The sequence below is a fragment of the Condylura cristata genome, unplaced genomic scaffold (genome assembly GCF_000260355.1).
Source record: "Condylura cristata isolate star-nosed mole 26May11 unplaced genomic scaffold, ConCri1.0 scaffold00030, whole genome shotgun sequence".
In the NCBI taxonomy this organism is placed as follows: Eukaryota; Metazoa; Chordata; class Mammalia; order Eulipotyphla; family Talpidae; genus Condylura; species Condylura cristata.
Genome location: NW_004567131.1, coordinates 18,787,213 through 18,807,308, shown reverse-complemented (window position 1 = coordinate 18,807,308; position 20,096 = coordinate 18,787,213). Strand labels below are relative to the sequence as shown.

At 38.8% G+C, this 20,096-nt stretch overlaps 1 protein-coding gene across 1 annotated transcript in view; it reads left to right on the top strand.

The window, feature by feature from the left end:
* FAM107B (family with sequence similarity 107, member B) overlaps nt 1-20,096 on the top strand; it is a 172,022-nt gene that overhangs the window by 67,510 nt on the left and 84,416 nt on the right. The window contains exon 2 of the mRNA XM_012731242.1: nt 227-287. Within this exon, the coding sequence (XP_012586696.1) occupies nt 227-287 (61 nt within the window). The remainder of the gene's footprint in view (nt 1-226; nt 288-20,096) is intronic.

Below are 20,096 nucleotides of genomic sequence, written 5' to 3'. Positions count from 1 at the left end.
TCACAAAGGACTCCTGAACTGTACTATCCAGGGGCAGCATTTGCAGAAACTTCCATGTGGATGGCTCCCTGCAGTTTATAACTCAGCACATCCCTGCTTACCCTACTAGACATCTACGGTTGAATTTTTTAAAATTTGATCTCACATTAACTACTAGCTTTGCAAAAAAAAAAAACCAAACTTTTATTTTCTCCTTTTTTGTCTTGTTTGTGCGGCTGGAACTCAGGAAGAGAAAGAAAACCAGGAAGAATTTAAAGACCTCAATTTGGGACCGAAGATGACACCAGGTAGGATATGTTCATTGTGACTCCTTTTCCTGAGCTGCTGTTGCTGACAGCACGACTCACCATATCCAAAAGCTTTGCAGATTACCAAGGAAAATCTATGTGTTCCAAATGATTGGAAACATGACTAGAAATGTCACTTGTGATGTATTCCAGACACGACATCTGGACAATCTGGCCATGGTGCAGAAAATAGCTGCTTCTCTTCTTTTTCTTTTTATTGATTGCAGTTCTTGCCGAACAAATACTTGCAATGAAGTAGATGGTAATTATGCAGACATTTCAAATTCAAATTTAGTAATACCAAAATAAGTAGTATAATTATTACTGAAGTATTTATGATTACCTTAGAAAATATTACTTAGATGCATTTGTTGTTGTTTGGTTGGGTTTTTGTTGTTACTGTATATTTACACATACATCTTTGCTAAGGTTATTAAATCCATAATGTACTTCTTATGGGATAATATGGAAAGAAACATATGATGAGAAGTTTTACAACTTAGTTTCTGACTATGATTAGTAATGGTAATGAGACTAGTGGTCATAAAAATAAGTTTTTTGGGGACCCTCCCTGTTAGCACAGTGGGTTAAAGTGCAGCACTGCAAACTGACTGCAATCGCCTCAATGTATGTTCAATCCCCAGCCCTGGAGGTGACCCACATAGCTCAGCAGACCTCTCCTGTCTCTCCCGCTGCAGCCCTCAACAGTGTACTTCATCAATCTGCCTGTTCTGCTCCCCACTCTTTCTCGTGAATCCTCTCACCTACCCTGCACCTCTGGTCTGCACCCTAGTTCTGTACGCATAAATAAATAAATCTTTAAAATAATATTAGTTAAATTGATCTTGTAAAGAAAGCCAAATCTCAATACTCTCAATTTCTATTTTCTAATGACTTTTAGTTTGGTGTTTTATATTATTAGGTTAGGCAATGGGTCCAGATGTGTTTGCCTGTGGTAGAAGTTCATTTTCTTGTAATTTAATGAAAATGGAGAAATGGGAAATGGTAATGAAACGAATAAGCAAAGTGAGGGGGAAAAGGGAGCATCTTGCTCAGATATAGAGGGAAACTAACAGGCCATTCCACCACCTCCCTCTAAACACCTGTCAAGTTGACTGTACTCTACCACCAACAGTTTCATCCCTTTGTGGACTTTTGAATGCTTGGCTTCTCATCAGTCATGTCTCAGATCATATATCTACTTCCAGAACCCACCTTGTCAGTCCTACAAATCACTTTTCATTCCATTGCTCATTTATATTTTTTAATACCATTACAACTAAAATAATTTTTCTGTTGATTGGCCTATTTATTTATTGCACCCAGATCATGAGCAGGGACCATGCTTGCTTAGTGGTACCCCTGACATTTTGGACAATGCCTGGGACATAAAAATTGTTCAGTAAATTTCTTTTTGAGTTTTCTATGTATAAGGCATTCTATTCTCTTAATGGAGATACTAATGGGGTGGGTTTGATGTGATCCAATGCCATGCCTCTTTTAAATTTCTAGTATAAAAAATGAGAATAAGACATGACACGTACCCTCACAAAATAAAACTATGTTTAAGACAGTTTTTGAACATGGGAAATGTTCAAAATGTGAAAAAAAATCAATATAATGAAAGTAAAATTGTCTTAGGATAGCAGAATCAAAGAAGTCTGTAGGTTGATGCTTGTAAGTAATTTGGGGCTTAAAAAGAAAGGGACATGGAAGGGTAAAGTTGGAGCATGCCTATCACACCTGAAAATTGTTCAGAGTGCAATTTTTGCAGACTTAACCTTAATTTTCAGTTCCTCAGCTAGAGAAATAGGCTGGGATGACAGCCATTGCTGGGTCAGTACAAATCTGGCTAACTAAGAGACCTTGACTTTCCCAACTGCTGTTATCAATGGTGTTATTTCCTTTCTTGGCAGAGTGTTACTATATTTTGAGGACTTTTTTTTTTTCACATCCAAAGCCTCAATTACCCCATATATTGTAAAGTTTCTACTGTTCACTATGGCTTTTCTAAGATGTTACTTGACTTCAACAAAACCGCTTTGACATTTCAGGGTGAGAAATCAGAAATCTCATTCTTAAACAGTCTAGTAGGGTTCCTGGAAAGGCCCTTGGGGTTGTTACTAGAAATCTAGTCTAGTGATTTCCTGCTATAAGCACATTTGGAGTTGGAGTTCCCATGTAACTTAATTCTAAAGACAAGAAGGGCCATGGTTTACTTAGAAATCTATAATCTAATAGTATTACACGTTTAGATTTTGACTAAATGTCTTTCCCCCCTATTTTCTTCAATAACACCAAATAACTCCTGGTCTGTAAATAGAATCTCAGGTAAAAAATGAAGTTTCTCACTTTCTCTAAAATATGTTTGGGCCCACTAACTCTGGGCTTCCTGTGGAGTTTCACATCTTTATTCAGCATTTAGTCCAAATGTGTGTTTTTATACTGTAATTCTAGTATTCCTGAGTCTCTAATCTTAGTCCAGTCACTGCAGGCCTACTCTACTTACTAACCATTTTTGAGATTCTATTAGGCATAAGTTGTGTCTTTAAGGTTAATTGAAAAGTGTGAATATATGCTACATTAAGTTAAGAAACGTTCATTAAGTGCCTACTACACACTAAATATTGTCCTAGGAATTATGCTTTACATTGAGTGGTAAATAGGCCAGACATGACTCCATGCTTTCTAGGTCTCAGAAGTAAGTGAGAAATGTAGTGGTAAATAAAAAGAAAATGTAAATTATAAAGAAATCATAGTCTTTAGACCAGTAAAATGTTATAAAGAAAGCAGGTGCTGTGGAAGTCCTGCCTTTATCGAGGTATTGTTAAATAGGACCTATAACAGATGGACACAAAAACTAAGACAAAAGGTAGGATGCCCCGGGACATAAACACACAGTAGTGGGTGGAGGGAGGGGGAGTGCTACAGAGGGCAGAGAAATCAAATTTGAGGGCTCCAGGAATTCCTCCAAGAGATTGTGGCATGTAAACTGGATCTGAGAGATAGAATGGAATCCATTTGTGAAGACAGATATATCAACCAAGTCATTTATAAAGTGAAAATGAAATACAGTAAACTGAATCCAAATTGATACCTATTTGGAGTTCAGCCCATTTTCTCACTGATGATCTTACCCTTAGACATCTGTCACTTTATCCTGAGGTTTAAAATTTATACTTTCAGGGGCCACCCAGGGACAATGACAGGTTAACTGGGAATATGTTTATACTTTACCTCCACTTCTCTGATAACTCTGTGTAATGTCCATTCAAGGTTTTTTTTAGTACATGACCTGCCCTCATGCCTATCCACGATCAGGTAGCATTTCCCCCTTCAGTTAGCTGAATTGACAGGAAAGTCTCTTTTAATGTCTCTTTTAATGTGATACAACGTGGGTTGCTGTCAACTGGTGCTCTGTCTCAGCAAGTGCAGTGCGGGGCAGGTTCATCAGATGCATGAAGGTTACCTTTGCCTCTATCCAACTGCCCTTTCCGTGCCCTGTCCCTTCTCAGTGGGAATCCTTCCTCACTGCTTTTGATACCCAGGTTCTCTACTACCAGGACACACAATCACGCACAGATACCTTTATACAGACTAATTTTTATCACAGTGTCACCTCTGTTCAACCTGTTGGTATTTCAACTTGAAACCCTACCTGTGGAATGAAAAAAATTGGTGATTATCAAAGGGACTTTAAATATCAGAAAACAGGAAAAGGAAAAAGGTATTTCCTTCTACAATCAAAACCCATGGTCAGCCAATTTCTTGATTTGAGTTTAGGAAAGCCCAAAATCATGGGGCCTCTTGATGAAGATCCTATCAGACAATTTCTTAAAAGTAGGAGTAATATTTGCTTATAAGTGAAGTTAAAGCCTTTATACCTTTATCAAAAGTGATTGTTTTTTTATTTCTCTTTATTAAGGTAAAACTGGTTTGTAACACTAGCATGATCTAGGGAAATGAGTTCCTACCTCCCCAGGTATAAGTCCCCCTCTCTATCCATCCATGTAACCATAGTCTTTTATCCTAGGCCATTGTTCTATTCTTTGTCCCCTGTTCACCATCCTCCCCTCACCCTCCGCCACCCCATAGCAAAACGTGTTATTTGAAAGACATAAAGCCTCCGTCGGATACAGCATTTAATGCAAACAGAAAGAAAAGGATACCAAACTAGACCTGGGCACAGGGAAAAGGAAACACTAGGTAACAGATGGAATTATGGACATGGTGATGAGTGGAGGAAAGATTTTCATGCTCACAAGTTCCTTCGATAAACCAGTGATGTTGCTGGTATAATTGAGAAAAAGCAAAGAAAATTTACTAACAGTGACAAGGAGGAGGCCATAATTCTAAGCAGAGAAAACTGTCAGGCACAATGTGAAGCCTGACAACAGGAACCTCTAAGGATAAGTCAATTACTGGAAGCATCTGAAGATAGGGCAGAGTTGGTTCACATGTCTTCATCAGATTAGAAAACTCCAAAAATGAGGTTTTACCCCTGCCAACTGTATTTCCTGGCTTGGGAACTCATTTCTTAGTCATGGTTGTACTAACGTTGGGAGACTTTTGGTTTGCATGACTCAAGTCTTGCCTCTTCTGAGGACTTCCTTTCCTTAGGTAATCTCTCCTTTCTGCCTTCCCGCAGAAAGTGTTCCTTTCTTGGGGTTTCTATCTGACTCTGACTTTATTTTAAAGAAAAAGTTTTGTGATGAGGATTCATTTCATTCCTTTCTATCCACACAAAGCCCTTAGAACAACAATAAGACACACACAAAGGCCTAGAAGAGTCGCCAATGTTGAATAATTTTGAAATTGAACATTACGGATTAAGGTTGAAGGCTATGGGTGCTTTGATGGCAGGTAAACTGCGGTGATTGCACCTGAAGGGACAGATCCTATACTTCAAATACTAACAATGTAAATCAACTTTATTGTTGATTTAAACTACAGATCTTGCCCATACTAATTTTACTTATAGCCAAATGAATACAAATTAGAGATAAAGTCATATTAGCATGTTTTCAAAAGTGGTTCATCATATCTTCATTTATTTACTCATTTCCTGTGGGCAGGGAGACCAACAGTGGGCCAGTTGTACCTTCTTGAAGAATTATTTTTAAAAAGTGAGTTATGTCTTTTTAGGTGATTATGTTTCATAAAAAGAAAAGGGCGGGAATAAAATATTTTTAAGATGTTGGCTTGATCTTGCAATTTTTCTTGCCCATGCATTGCATTGCTGTTAGGAGACCAAATATGTGGTCAAATAAAACTTAAAAGTGTTTAAAATTCTAGAGGACTTTGTGGAATCCTTATCAACTTGGGGCTGCATTAATCTCTGTTGTGGGCCCCTATGTTGCAATACTGTGACCTTAAGAGGAGAATCCTGTAAGTTGGAACCATTTTATGACAGTTAAAGGGTTTCATCAGACATTTAGCACAGAACTTAACTTAAGCACACCCATAACTGAGTGGGCCCAGCACACTTTTAGAACTGGCTATTGGGGCCTATTGAGTCAAGGTTTCACTTCCTGTGGTATGAAGTAAAGAACCCTAAGTGGTTAAAATGAAGAAAAAGAAGTATGCATTTTTGTAGCCTTTCTGGGGAAGTGAGAGCAGGGTTCCACTAAGCAGCTCCCTAGCAACCTGGTTGTGTGTGAGGCTGGCCCCTGCCGAGAGCTTAGACACTTAGAGTTAAGGCTTTCTGACTGAGAGTGTAAGAGGTGACACCATGAGACCTATTCTCTGATAATTGAGACAAAGTATCTGTTTTACTTTGATATCAGATTAGAAAACTCCAAAAATGAGGTTTTACCCCTGCCAACTGTATTTCAGTTGCAACTTGAATATCATTTGTGCAAAAAGATACTTATTTTCTGTATGGATTTTCCCAAAATTTTGGCCAAAGAATGAATAGAACACCATTCAGGGAGGGAGGTAAGAAATGAAAGAAAGAAAGAAAAAGAAAGGTTGGTGTACTTCCTTGATCTGAGTGTATCTTCTTTCCATTCCCCTCACAGTATGGCAAGCAGCCTGAGGGTTCCAGGAGGCCACTTAATAGAGAAAGTGCTACTGGAGACAGTGATGACTGAGGGGTGTGCTGATTCCTGCACCTCTTTATGGGATTAAACTGCTATACTTTTATTTTACTCTAAGAATTCCCACTAATTTTCCTCTATTTCAAATAACAGGAAGTGGATGTTCATTATCATATAAATTCCTTCCAGGAAGTGAAGGCAGCATGTTTGTGCTGTGAAAGTGATATATTTCCTGTTCCAAGAACTAAGAACACCCCTAGACAGGAGATTCCAACATACATTCATAAAGAGGGAGGTCTGAAGTGCTTCTAGAATTTACTAAGACATTATGCATTATCACAGTTAGTAGGTAGAAGTATATACATGTGTATAAATATGTATATACACATACACACATATTCTTACACACTTTTTTTCCTTTAAAGTATTGGTTTTCTTTATATTAGCGACATCATTATTTTATATCCTTGTTTGCTTATTCACAGTATAGGATTTGCCCCTTCAGGTGTGGCACGTAGTTTTCCCATCACCAAAACACCACCACCATCCACTGTACTCTCTCCCCCCTCCGCCGCCCATAGCCCCCCCTCTGTTGTTTTCTCCCTTCCCACTTCCCCACCTTCCCCAACCCCCACACCTTAGATCTGTGGTCAGCTTATATGTTTTTCAACCTAGATTTTCTTCATTTATTAAATCAAAATATGGCCCCAAAATCCAAGATGTTTCCCTGGTGACAGGGGGTGGGAGCTGAAAGGGGGAGGGTAATGTTTGTCTTGGGCAGGAGAAGGCAGGAAGGGTTCTCTGGATTTAAGGCAAAGAGAGACTTTTAAAGATGTAGCTTTCTGCTTTTAGCTCAACACCACTTTATAATGAAAGGTGTCAAACCAATGAAATCAGGCTTCTAAGTTCTCAGCACTCTCCTAGGCAAATTAAACAATATGTCACCTACAGCTCCACAACCATATCATCTCTCCTTTTCAGGGTCACTCAGTGAGCAATCTCTGCTTTGTCTCCTTTCCTCAGGGTAGACAACTAATCCTTTCCAGATTTTCTTTTTTAATTCAGGAAATTAAACAGATGACTCACTCATAAATGGGAAAAGACAAATATAAATAAAAATGAGGATTTGGTTTAGTCTTCCGTGCTCAAGGTACATCTGACACATTGTTGACTGACTGGTCACCTGTACCTTAAACAGGAGCTGAAATGTACCTGCACAGCAAGTGTCCAGTTTTGATATTGTGCCCATGTACCCACGAGACACCATAGTAGCTCAGTAGCTTTATTGAATACTACTGCTCTCCAGTCAATCCTCTGTCCTCTTAGCACGATCGAAACAGAGGCATGGATCTTTCCAGAAGTTTATTTAGGAATTACGGTGAATCTCTTAGCAGGAATGAAATTTTTACTGTGGTAGTAACTTGAAGCAGAATTGTCCTATATGTGTGTGTTCCACAAAATGTTTATAGTACTATTTTAAAGTGCTATAGTAGTTTCTTTTTTTTATTTTTTTTATTTTTTTTTTTCATTTTGGGCCTTTGTACAAATCCTTCATAGGAGAAAAATTGCGAAGTTGAATTTAATATACAAAAGTAGCAGTCATTGAAATAGCACATGCATTGTGTAAATACAATCGATGGTCTTTCATTGTTTCCCACTTGGAGGAATCTCTTGATCCACTTCCTGCTTCTCACTTCCTTCTCGTGCCCGTGAATAAGAAGTTGGTGCTGGCGCTGTGCACTGTGCACTTGATGTCCAGCTCGTTCCCTTGGTAGAGTATACCTTTCTTCCATTCTCAGGATAGAGAGAGTGGAAATTTAGCTGATTACTGTCACAAGTGCTCCTTGTGACAGTAGAGAGGGGAAAAAAAAATGAAGTTTGCATGTCTCAAAGATGGTTGTTGTTATGGTCTTCATGATTTACCTATATTTCCCTGTAGACATGAAACATGAAGTAAGTAATTTTGGTCGTAGAGGTCCCCTGAGAGACAGCTTCTTCATTTCCCACACCCCTTTCCCTATGCCACACTCCAGTTAAACTTGGCTAAGGGTAACCACACCTCACCGCACAGTTAAATCATTCATGGCAGATCAGTCACTGTTTCAGAAATTGTGTCTGGAGGGGGGCACAGGCTGAAAAAACAGAAAGGACTTGTCCTAAAATAGTTTTTGTATAGCACTTGACATATATTGAGAGAATGTCAGTTGTCTGTATCAAAAACAGGGGAGGGAGGACTGATGAAGTTGTGGTGCAACCCCGCCCAGCACATTCTGGCACCTACTGGCCTTGACCTAAGTCTTTCTCTTATAGAAGCTACTCTTCCATCCCTTAGGAGAGGCCCTCAGCAATTGCCACGGGACTTGATGAATACCTTGGGCTTCCCTTGGGGTAGCAGCTGTAGCAGGATTCTCTATGAGGTCTAGAATTTGCCCCTAGGACCAAGCCCCAGTCACCCACAGAAGCAGACTTCTGATAAAGCCCAGTGCCCACTGCTCTGTGTATTCCCATCACCCCTCACATAAACTGCTCTAGGGATTCCTAGAGAGTTCCCTAATGCAGTCACTGCATTGAATACAACCTAATCAGTGAACCTGATTAGGGTGGGGGCACCTTTCAAAAAAAGCTTAAAATCTCCCTGAATGCAAAATGGGTACTTTGTTAATTATTCTTTTAACAGGTTAAAATGGTGACATCCCTAAGTATTGAATTCTCTGATCTTTTTGTATATGCAATTCTAATGTGCCCATTGGAGGGCATTTAGTGATGCCTAAGAAGAAACAGGACTTTGCTATTTTGAAGCTATCACAAAGCATGTTTGCTTAGATACTGCCTTATTTTGACTGTTTGAATTGCTTGATTTAAGTGTAAAGCAATCCATTTTTGAGCCCTAAACATGAATATAATGTTCATCTGAATTTCTGATTGAATCTTTTACCCTGGGTTTTTTTAGTTAATTAATTTTTTAAATTAAGGTAAAATTAGCTTATGTTATTATTGCTTTTTACCATTTTTAGCCTGTTTTTAAAAAGTTTACGAAAGAACACCTCTGTTTCCTTATTCTTCCTCACAGACAGATAGTGGAAAAGATCATGAAGTATCACAGTAACATGTTAACGAAGACCTTTCTGAAATAAATTATGACTAAGTGCTGACAGGCAGTCTATATTCCACAAAGGTATTCAGAGAGCAGGGAGTAATTCTGAAAACCCAGAAGTGTTTTAGCTGCTTATGACCAATGTTACAAAAAGGGCAAACCCAGCTTGTGGATGTGTTATGTTTGGCCTGTAGTCTTTAACATTTTTAAAAATTTGGTTACCAGTGTTGAAAAACTGGAACATTTCAAGTCAAAAATCCAGATTCCAATTTCTCCTGAGAAATTGCAAGAACTGGCCAAACCAGACCTACATTCCTAAGTTGTTAAAACAAAGAAAGAAAGAAAGAAAGAAATCAGCTGAGTTGCATCCTATAGAGGTGCCCTCCCATCCTGCTTGTGGTCTAGGGGCAGGTGAGATTGTTTGGGGCCATGGCTGTGGTAACAGGGGAGGAACTCTAACATAGCACTGGTGAACACTTACCTTGACCATTGATCTCTACACAGTCCTCTGAAGTTTCATGAGTTTTCTTCTGTGTAAGAGGTTAATACTCTGCTATTAGACGCTTTTCATGATTTTAGCAATGAACAATTTACAAGGGGGAAGAGTACGGGAAATGGAAACATTTAATATATGGGTGTGGCTGAACAGCTAGAAATGTAGTTTCAGCTTGAACCTGATGACACCACACATTTGGGAGTGGAGGTGGGGATGGCTCATCTTGAAACGCTATGGGGTCACAAGCTTCTCTTCTGGGCCTTCTCTTTTTATGGCAGCTGAGAGGCCACCATGCCCTCCCCCAAGAAACCTACAGTGAAGGGTGTATGATTCTTTCTTACTCAGCAAGGCAGATGTAAAATTCCCTTTGTGAGCATTTGCTCGTCTGACTGTGTGCCTGGCACCTTTTAGATGGATTTTGATCAAGCATGACTCCAGTGTGTACAGTAATCCTGGAAAATTTCAGCCTTCCTACCCAAGGAGAACTGACAAAGGGAACAAAGTGCCCTTGGCTTTTACTGAGTCGTAAAAGCAAAACAGATAAAAAACTCAAAAAGTTGGGACATGTTTTACAAAGGCTGGGCTCTAGACCTTGGCCTTCATTGCAAATATTGTGATATTTGTTCTTTTGGGCACATAGATCATCTGTCCATGTGTTCAACAAGGTTGTTGTATGGATGCCTGCCCCCCATGCTTGGTGTGAAGATAAGGGCTTAAGTGCAGCTTTCCTTGGTTTGATGCTCCACAGAAGTCAGCAACTGCTCTCAGCCTAATGGGTATGTTTCCAGCAGTCTATGCTTTCTCACTTTTTTTGGGCCTGGCTTCTTTCATGGCTGCTCTGCTCTAAGTCAGTTCACAGTATCCAGTTCCTTAAACATCTTGAAAAGGATTAAAGAAATTGGATGATTGTATCAATTCCTGCAGGTGATTGATACTGTCTCTGTTCCTTACCACTTCTAACCAATTAACTGTACCCCGAGTTTATCTGGTCCAGTTACCACTTGGATTTGTACATATTCAAGATCACTTTCTCTGTATTGTTCTTCTCTAACAACTGAACACAAAACATCTGGTAACCATGGTTGCCTTTATACACTGACAATAACACTAGCTAACATTTATTAAGTACTTGCCATGCATTGGGCACCATGCTAAGTGCTTTACCATGAATTTACATCAATATAGGTCTGGTTGAGTCCAATGCCTCATATTCTTAAACCATTTCAGCAACTGTGAAAACAAGTATGTCTTATGGACCATTAAAAAGATTCTGAGTAGTGGGCCCTTCCTGGTGGCGCAGTGGGTTAAAGCACAGCACTAAGAAGCTAAAACCACTTCAGCATGAGTTCAATTCCCACCTGCCCCGGAGATGACCACATGGCGTGGCAGACCTCTCCTGACCTGCCTGCTTGCTCCCCTCAGTGGTGTACTTCATCAATCAGTCTGTGCTGCTCCCCTGGTGAATCCTCTCACTGCCCCTGTCCCTCTGGCGTGTACCCCAGTTCTGTATGCATAAATAAAATAAATCTTTTTAAAAAAATTCTGAGTAGTATCCTATGGAGAGGGTTTTTATATTCTTCTAATTTGAGAAAGTTTATTAGCCAATGTCTCAGAACCATTGACCCTAGAAGCCTAACCCTCCTGGTTTCTGGTAAGAAGGGGACCTTGGAGAAAGATAAGTTCTAACAGTTTGACCTGGATATGCAGACTTTTGCTTTATTTGAGATGAAAGAGAGTCTCTTCTTTTTAAAAAAAATTTTAAAAGGTTTATTTATTTATGCATATAGAACTGGGGTGCAAACCAGAGATGCAAGGGTGGTGAAAGGATTCACCAGAGACAGAGTGAGGAGTAAAACAGGCGATAAATGAAGTACACTGCTGAGGGGAGCAGTGGGCAAATCAGAAGAGGTCTGCCTCCTCATGTGGATCACCTCCTGGGCCAGGGATCGAACTTGCACTGAAGCAACTGCAGCTAGCTTGAAGTGCTGCATCAAAACCCATTGTGCCACCAGAGAGGGCCCTTCTTTTCTTTTTTTAAAAAAGGCTTGGCCAAGTTGGATAACTGATGTTTTAAATATGATTCATTCTATTAGAACATCCTGTTTACATCTGATAGAATCAAAGATAATAACACATTTCCCCCAAAATTTGGCTCTTTTTTCCCAACTGAACAATTTCTGTTCATGGTGCCTCCCTCTATCCTGGCTCTGTACCATGCACATAAAGTTAAATCCTCAATGAATCCTCATGAAATGGAGGAGGTGAACTCAATGGACTTGGAGAAAGTGATGATGTGGACATCTCAAGATCCGTCAATCATGCCTGCTCGCAATGGGATGACAAAGGTGTATATGTGTGTGCACATGCACACACACACAAGTCACAGTTTGCAACTGACACACCTGGGTAGATAAAGATGAAAAGGCGATCTGCTCTGCCTGTCTGAATAAAAACAAGGTGCCCATTCACTTCTTGTTCTCTCCCAGCATCCCTTGCTCTTCAGTGTCTGGTGGAAAAACTGAGCCTTGCTTGGTGTTACCATGACGTCTGAGCTTTGAAAGCCATTTCCTTTCCTCCTGAGCCCAAGAAAGATTATTCTAGTGATATCTGAATAGCTTGAGTTAGCAGTGTATGAACACAGAAGTCGTTCCCTAGCAACAGGAGCTTCTGAAAGCTTCTCCATGCGCAGTACTTCTCCTTGCCTTTTGTTTTCTCTCCTCCATGTCGCCTGTCAGCAAATGGCCAGAGTGATTGCACCTGCTCTGAATTGTGGTCTGTGAGTTAAAACCTAGCAGTTCAGTTTTCTAACTCAAAGGGCCTTGTTCCTCTTTTAGTTAAACTTCCTTGTGAGTTCTGGGGGCTGTTTTCTCCCTGGTTAGACCATAATTATCTCAGACCATAATTATCTCCTTTTTTGTTGCTAATATTTTGACCAGAAATGGAAAACATTGAGGTGCCTGAAATTTATATAGAAAATTTTGAGTTTTTAATGTTAGATTTTGCACATTTTTTTAAATGTGTTAAGTCTCTCCAGAAAAGGTTTAGCTAGCTTGATTTTTCCTTGAAGAGTTAATATTCATCTCATTCTTACTTTGTTCACAGAAGCAAAACAATCTCTTCATTCCTTATATATAACAGCATCACAACACATTATTGCATACAGTAGATGGCTAGGCCAGCCAATGATAAAATATCTTCTTACAACTTTGTCTCAATGTAGCAAAATACTAAGTTCTAAGACAGTATACTTAAAAAAAAAAAAAGTTCCTTCACCAAACCACCATGTCCATACCTCATCTGTCTCGCTCTCTGACTCTCTTCCCTTTCCTTTAGGAATCATTATCTAAACCTTTTATTTAGTAGCCATTATCTAAAACGTAAGCTAAGCCATTTTTGCAGACTTCAAATTTTTATTTCTTTTATAGTTTGTGTGTAGTTGTTTTTTGGGTATTTATATTCCACAAATGAGCAAAGCTATCCAAAATCTGTCTTTCAATTTTTTGGCTGATTTTACTGAACATAATCATCTCAAAGTCCACCCACTTTGTGCCAATGGCTACCATTTGATCTTTCTTCACAGCTGTATAATAATCCAATAAATATATGCTCTACTTGAGACAGAAATCCATATTAGGGACATTGATCCTGTCCCTGTTCCAGCCGTGGTACTCTATTTTAGAATGTGCTATTTTTCTATACACCAGACCACCTAGCTCAAGCATGGGTCCAAAATTTTGTCTAGAGAAATCTTATTTCATCTTCAAACAGCATTCTGTGTGGAACAGTGATCTGTATAACAGTATAACAGTTATACATCTTTGCTGATTTATTGGCTAATATCCATTAGTAGCATTGACTATCTGGCTGAGTTTGGTGATGAATGACACATACATTGTAATTGAACTAAAGAGTTCCTAGAATTCTTCTCATCTGTACCTTAAAAAACATTTCATTCAGGCCCTCCCTGGTGGCGCAGCGGGTTAAAGCACAGCACTGGGAATCTAAAGCCACTTATGCATGAGTTTGATTCCTGCCTGCCCCGGTGGTGACCACATGGCACGGCAGACCTCTCCTGACCCACCTGCTGCTCCCCTTAGCAGTGCACTACATCGATCTGCCTGTTCTGTTCCCCACTCTGTCTCTGGTGAAGCCTCTCACCGTCCCTGAGCCTCTGGCCTGTCCCCCAGTTCTGTATGCACAAATAAATAAATCTTTAAAAAATAATAAAAAATAAAAAAATAAAAAAAAACATTTCATTCATTCATTTGTTGAACAACAAAAATTTGTAAGTGAGTGTTTTGCCTGTGGTGTCTCATGGGAAACACATGAGTAGCAGAGTCTCTAACCTCAAGGAGGCCTCAGTTTCAAAGAGTAGGTAACAGGTGTATGCATATAATTATCAAGCAAGATCATAGCCCAAAGAAAGATAAACCTTGCAATTATACATGTTCTTTGATCAACTCTTTCTGTTAGAGGGCAACAGAGGAGGTAGCTTAAGCCCATGCTTCCAAGCAATCAAGTGGAGGAAGCATGAGGGATGTTACATGAGTTCTGTAGATAAACATGAGACTATTTATCTAGTTCTTTTTATTAACCTATCATTTATTAAAACAACAAACGAGACAGCAAAATCCCTCACCTCATGATATTCTATTTGCATCCAAGTGGGCTATTTTTAACCAATGTTAATTAAGAGCTTGACATATGTTAGCTAAAGTGACATTAAACAGAAACCTGGTAGAAAATTTGTCTGGGACTTTGGAAAAGTAAAAAGTAAGCCTTAGCTTAGGGGAACTTTGAATGGCCACTGTTTATCTTATTTTCCTCCCAGGCATTATTTTTCAGTAGTAAATGAGAAAGGAAGAAAAATGGGTTGCACTTGCCAAACACTTGGGGAGCCAATCTCACTCTGCTTAATAGCCATATCCACACCCTTCCCTACAAACTGAGGAGTTATGCAGGGTGGTGTGCACAGTCATGGTTACCAGGAGAAAAATGAGCTATACATTAAAAGAGTTGTAGGGAAGAAAGAAAGCACCAACCAAAATGAGACAGTCAAGGTGTATTCTTTCTTGCATTGGTTCAGACTATAGAGACTATAGGGAGGTAGAAATCTAAGTCATTCTTTAATGTATCCAGTTGACAAATGTTGAGGATCATTTCAGACTTACTGAAATAGCCACTTACTTCTGTGGCATTGACACTAATTAAAGATTTATGAAGTGGAGAAGTTGAGAAAAACAATGAAGAGCTTTTTGTAGTCAAATAAGTGCTTTGCTTCCTAAAGGAGCAAGGAGAGAGAGGTCATAGCCATGAGAAGGACTGAACTCCACCAAGTATATGTTCTGAATCATGAGTTTGGGGCTCTGATATAACTGAGCCATTCTAAAGATATAGTTTCCACTACACTCAGGATTTTCAATTATGAACCTAAATGCAGATACAGAGACCATGGCTGATTATTATTTTTAGAATGCTACAGATTCCCCATGGGAGAGAAAGTATCCTTCCCCTCCACCCTGGTTATCTTCCTCATTACTAGCTCCATTAGATAATTTCTAAATGAAGAATAAGACAACTTAAAAAAATATTATATTGGACAGCTCTTTTCCTCTATCTTTGCCCAAAGTGATTTTAAATCAATCTTTGCAATTATTTCTTGATTTTAAATCAAACTTTGCAATTATTTCTTGACTATCTATAAAACTACTAAGGGTCAGTCATCTGAAACTGGCATAACTTGGCTTGCATCTCTTTATCTAACCCAAGTACAGTGCTAAATGCAGTATTTGTCTTTTTATGACTTAGCATGAAGTCTTCAAGGTTCAGCCACATTGTAGTTTGTGTCAAAATTTCATTTCTTTACAAGGATAAATCGCCTATGGTACTTATATACCACCATTTGCTTACTCATTCATCCATCAGTGGACACTTGGGTTGCTTTCACCTTTTGGTTACTGTGAATAACAATGCTATGAACATGGTGTGTACATGTCTGTTCAAGTCTTTGCCTTCAGTTCTTCAGGATATATACCCCCCAGGTGGATTTGTCTGATCCTGCATTAATTCTTATGTTTGATTTTGAGGAACCACTACATTTTCACCTCAGCTTCACCATCTTCCATTTCTACTAACAATGCACAAAAGTTCTTATTTCTCCATTTTCTCACCAACACCACTTATTTTCTGACATTCTCATAATAAACATCTAATGTCTTCAATGGCAACCCAAATTTTTCATAAAACAATACTTTGCTGTGTGGGATTCCTACTTATATTGTAAATGGCAGTATCTCTGTTATTCCCAACTCACCCACAGGACAACTCATCCGTAGGACAGTTATTTTGGGTTTTTCTTTTTGGTTTGTTTTCATAAATAGTAGGCAACTAAAATCTATTTAGTTTTTTTTTTTTTTTTTATCCTTATCAGGGTTGCTTGCAGTCTGTGCAGGCCAGTGTTATAGTGATCAGCCCAGGGATTTGGGCAGAGTTCAGACTCCCCTCTTACCTATTTTCCTTTCTCTGGTTCCTCCCTCTCACTTTCCAGCTGCCTCTGTCTTCTGTCTGACAGGTCAGAAAGTTTCTGTTTAAGGTTTGATATGTGCTTCCATCCACAACTTATCTCCTCCTTTCCCACTACCACCACAAAGACACCACCTAATGTCAGGCTGAAAGTTCTAGAAGTGGGAAAATAACCTCCTGTTATTCCAAGTCTAAATGCAGACCCCTCTCCAGGTCACTTGCCAAGACTTTGGGAGTCTTTTTGGATTTTATTTGAAGTTTGCAGTGGTTTCCAGCAGGAGGGATGACTACCACAACTGGAAGCAGAGCCTTATCTCCAGTTTCACTATCGACTTTCTGCCTCTTAAAAAGCTGCTATTATCAGGTGAATAAATCTGGGCTAGTATGCCTGTTTTCCACATTTGAGACAGTGAATATATATTTTAAAATCTTAAAAGCTACTTTATATGAATGTAAAAATCAATAATGTTGCTCACGATTGTAATTCAATTACAGACAAATAATACTGTCCACTTTATAGCACTCAGGCAAGATATTACAGTGGGGCCTCATTGCTTTCCTTCTGGCTGTGTGAGTTAAGACTTAGTCATTACAAGTCATTTAATCTCCCCTTAACTTTTATTTAAGTGGCATAATGATTGACCAGAAATGTTTTAAATTTCTTACTACGTGGGAAGTGGAAGAAACATGAGGTTAATTCTGCATATCAAACGTCTTTTGAATTAGTATCTTTGCTGGCCAATTTCTACTTTGTGGAAAAAGGGTTGTCAGGTTTCATATTAGAAAATTATAGTTCTGGGATTGAGGGTTAATAAAGGATTTGTCCGGATCCTCCATTTATTCATTTGCCCATCAAATATTTGCTAGAATTCCCCCCACTCCATTATTTAATTTAGTTTAAGTATAGTAGTTTGTGAATTAGGGTTTAGCCAGTGTGTTTGTGCTACCATTCATCTATAAATTAATTTCATCTATTTTACTTAGTTAATTTATGAATGAACTAACGAAATAATTTAATTCAGTAATAAATTCCTATTGGTTATTCCAAGGCTCTGCTAGATCTTGAAGTGCCTTCTGAAGTATCAAGTTGATTTTTTTTTTTTCAGGATAAGTTTACCATCAACTATATCTTCTTCTTCATTATTATTTGAAGCCAGTTCATGTGTATTGTAGCGTATGCATTCATTCTCTTTCAATACTACAGTTAGGTTATCTTTCCTATTACTTCTGTAAAAAACCTACATAATTTACCCAACACCTCTTTGGGGAGGCCCTTCATTCAATGGGATGTTTTCCATTAGATTTATGATTTTAAATTGGTTGCTTATTCCTGCAAGTTGGCCTCCAGGTCATCTCTGAACCCCTCTTCTCTTTGGCATTTCTTGTCCTGCACCTGTCTCTCCCTCAAGCCTCTGCTGGTTAAAAATTCTCAATTCCTGGCCTTCCTTGATGGTACAGTGGGTTAAAGCACAGCACTGCAAAGTTGGCCTCTGCCACTTCAGTGTGAGTCCAATCCCAGGCCAGGGGGGTGACCCACAGGGCATACAGATTTCTCCTATCTCGCCCACTGCTCCCCTCAGCAGTGTACTTCATTGATCCGCCTGTTCTTCTTCCCACTATGTCTCTGGTGAGTCCTCTCACCACCCCTGCACCTCTGGCCTGCACCTCAGTTCTATGTACATAAAGAAAATAAATCTTAAAAAAATTCTAAATTCCTTTATCTGGTTCTGTGTCTCTCCTTTACCAGATTATATAATATTTTTTCTCCACCTTTCTCATATTCATCCTTTCTCTGCAGAAGAAGTAACTTGCATTTTTTTTCTATGTAATAATTTATATATGCATCTCTCTGAATTCTCTTGGAGGAGAATCTATTCTGAGGGTTAAGAATCTATAGTTTTCCTCAGACATACCATCTGCCCAGAAATTGGGGAACTTAGAAGAGCCTTGTGCTTGGCTTAAATGCTCTATTGTCACCATCTTGAAATGCTTATATGTTTACTTGCTTTTTTTTAAACAAGGGATGTACAGTGTCACTCTGACCCCACAAGCTATGGAGCCAGTGCTGCATTGCGGGAAATGTGTTCATAGTACCAGGAGTTGTGCAGGTCACTAGGGAGAAAAATGAAACAATCAGGCCATTTATGATCTCATTGGGGTGGAGGACCAGGAAGGAGGTTAGAGAAAGAAGGGGAATGGAATTATTTTTCACCAGTGCCCTTTTTTCCCCCTAAGAATCTCCTTAAATTGCAAGGCCAGGGTTTGAGGGGGCAATGGTAGTCCTCTTGTAAATCAACCAAATGATCATTGTCAATTCTGTTCTATATTCGAGAAATTCCTTCCAATTCAAGAATGAGAATGTACTTTTAAAAATAGATTGATTCTAAAAGCCAGACCATGAAATTTACACACTGCTTCTTTTCATCTAAACAGGTAATCTAATATAAAAGACAGACTAGTATTTCCTAGAAACACCATGAGCAAAAACTTATCCTTCTAGAAATCAGAAATAGCAGTAAGGTATTTTGATGTGTGTTGGCTGTAAGGAAATGTAAGTTTTTTAAAAGAAATCCTGTTAAGAGCAATCTGGTGATGCAGCTCTGTTAAAGGGTTGCTAGGATGTTACCCAGGCAAAACTTGGGGTTTAGTAAACATAGAGATTCATATGTGAAACAAACAACAGCAAAAATGTGAGATAATTGCAAGCTGCCCTGGGGGAAAAAAATGTCCCTGTTATTCTAAATAGAAAGACCTTTGTAGTGACCTGTACAATAGAGAAGCAGAGTTGAGGCTGTAAATGCATGCGTTTTGCTTGGTGTTCATTCTTCTTGCTGGTTTTCAATACAAGTAAAAGAATAGTAAGAATTCATTAGGTAAACCATTTCAAACATTAGGTCCCGCTATAATTCATGAAATTTCAAACAATACCATTTGAGGACCCTTCTTTTAATACACAGAATTTATTGCTCTGGACAAGACTTAATTTGGTAGCTGAGAATAGATATGTGTGTTAAAACAAAGTCTAGTTGCTTTGTTTTATTTCTTACTTGTTGGAACTCTTGGGAGCAGTGGACATTTATATGCAGTCCTGTGTTTTGCTAGTGATTCCTATGGTCATTCTTGCAATTCAGATATTTTTCTGCAGGTCTATTTCCTTTGTGTCTTTTAACACGAGGAAGATATGGTGGTATCTTAAGTCCCACAACCAAGTTTTAACATTGTGTATGGTGAATAAATGTTTATTTTAGTGCAAGCTGCTGAAGTGAGTCAGGAAACTACATTTTATGTTTTCTTGAAAGTCTTGATTATGGAGACTTGAGGTGTGGAGAACAGGAAATTCTACAGCCAAGGAAACCCCTATCCATCCATAGCATCCTGCGGAAGGAGATAAGATCCGTCAAAGAGACTTAGCATAGACGTAGTGCTCCTTTACAGCATAGCCTTGAACAACATGGGCATTTTCATGTATCTAAAGTGAACAGATTGTACTTCTGTGACTTAATTTTTAGATATTAATTTTTAAAGAACATTTAAAGTCGTGATTTTCCCTTAAGTTTTAAATGTTATTTCATAATATATAAGGGTAATAAATTTTAAAAATCACTTTAAAATGTTCTTGATTAATCTTTGGTTATATTTAAAACCTAACTCCTTTAAAT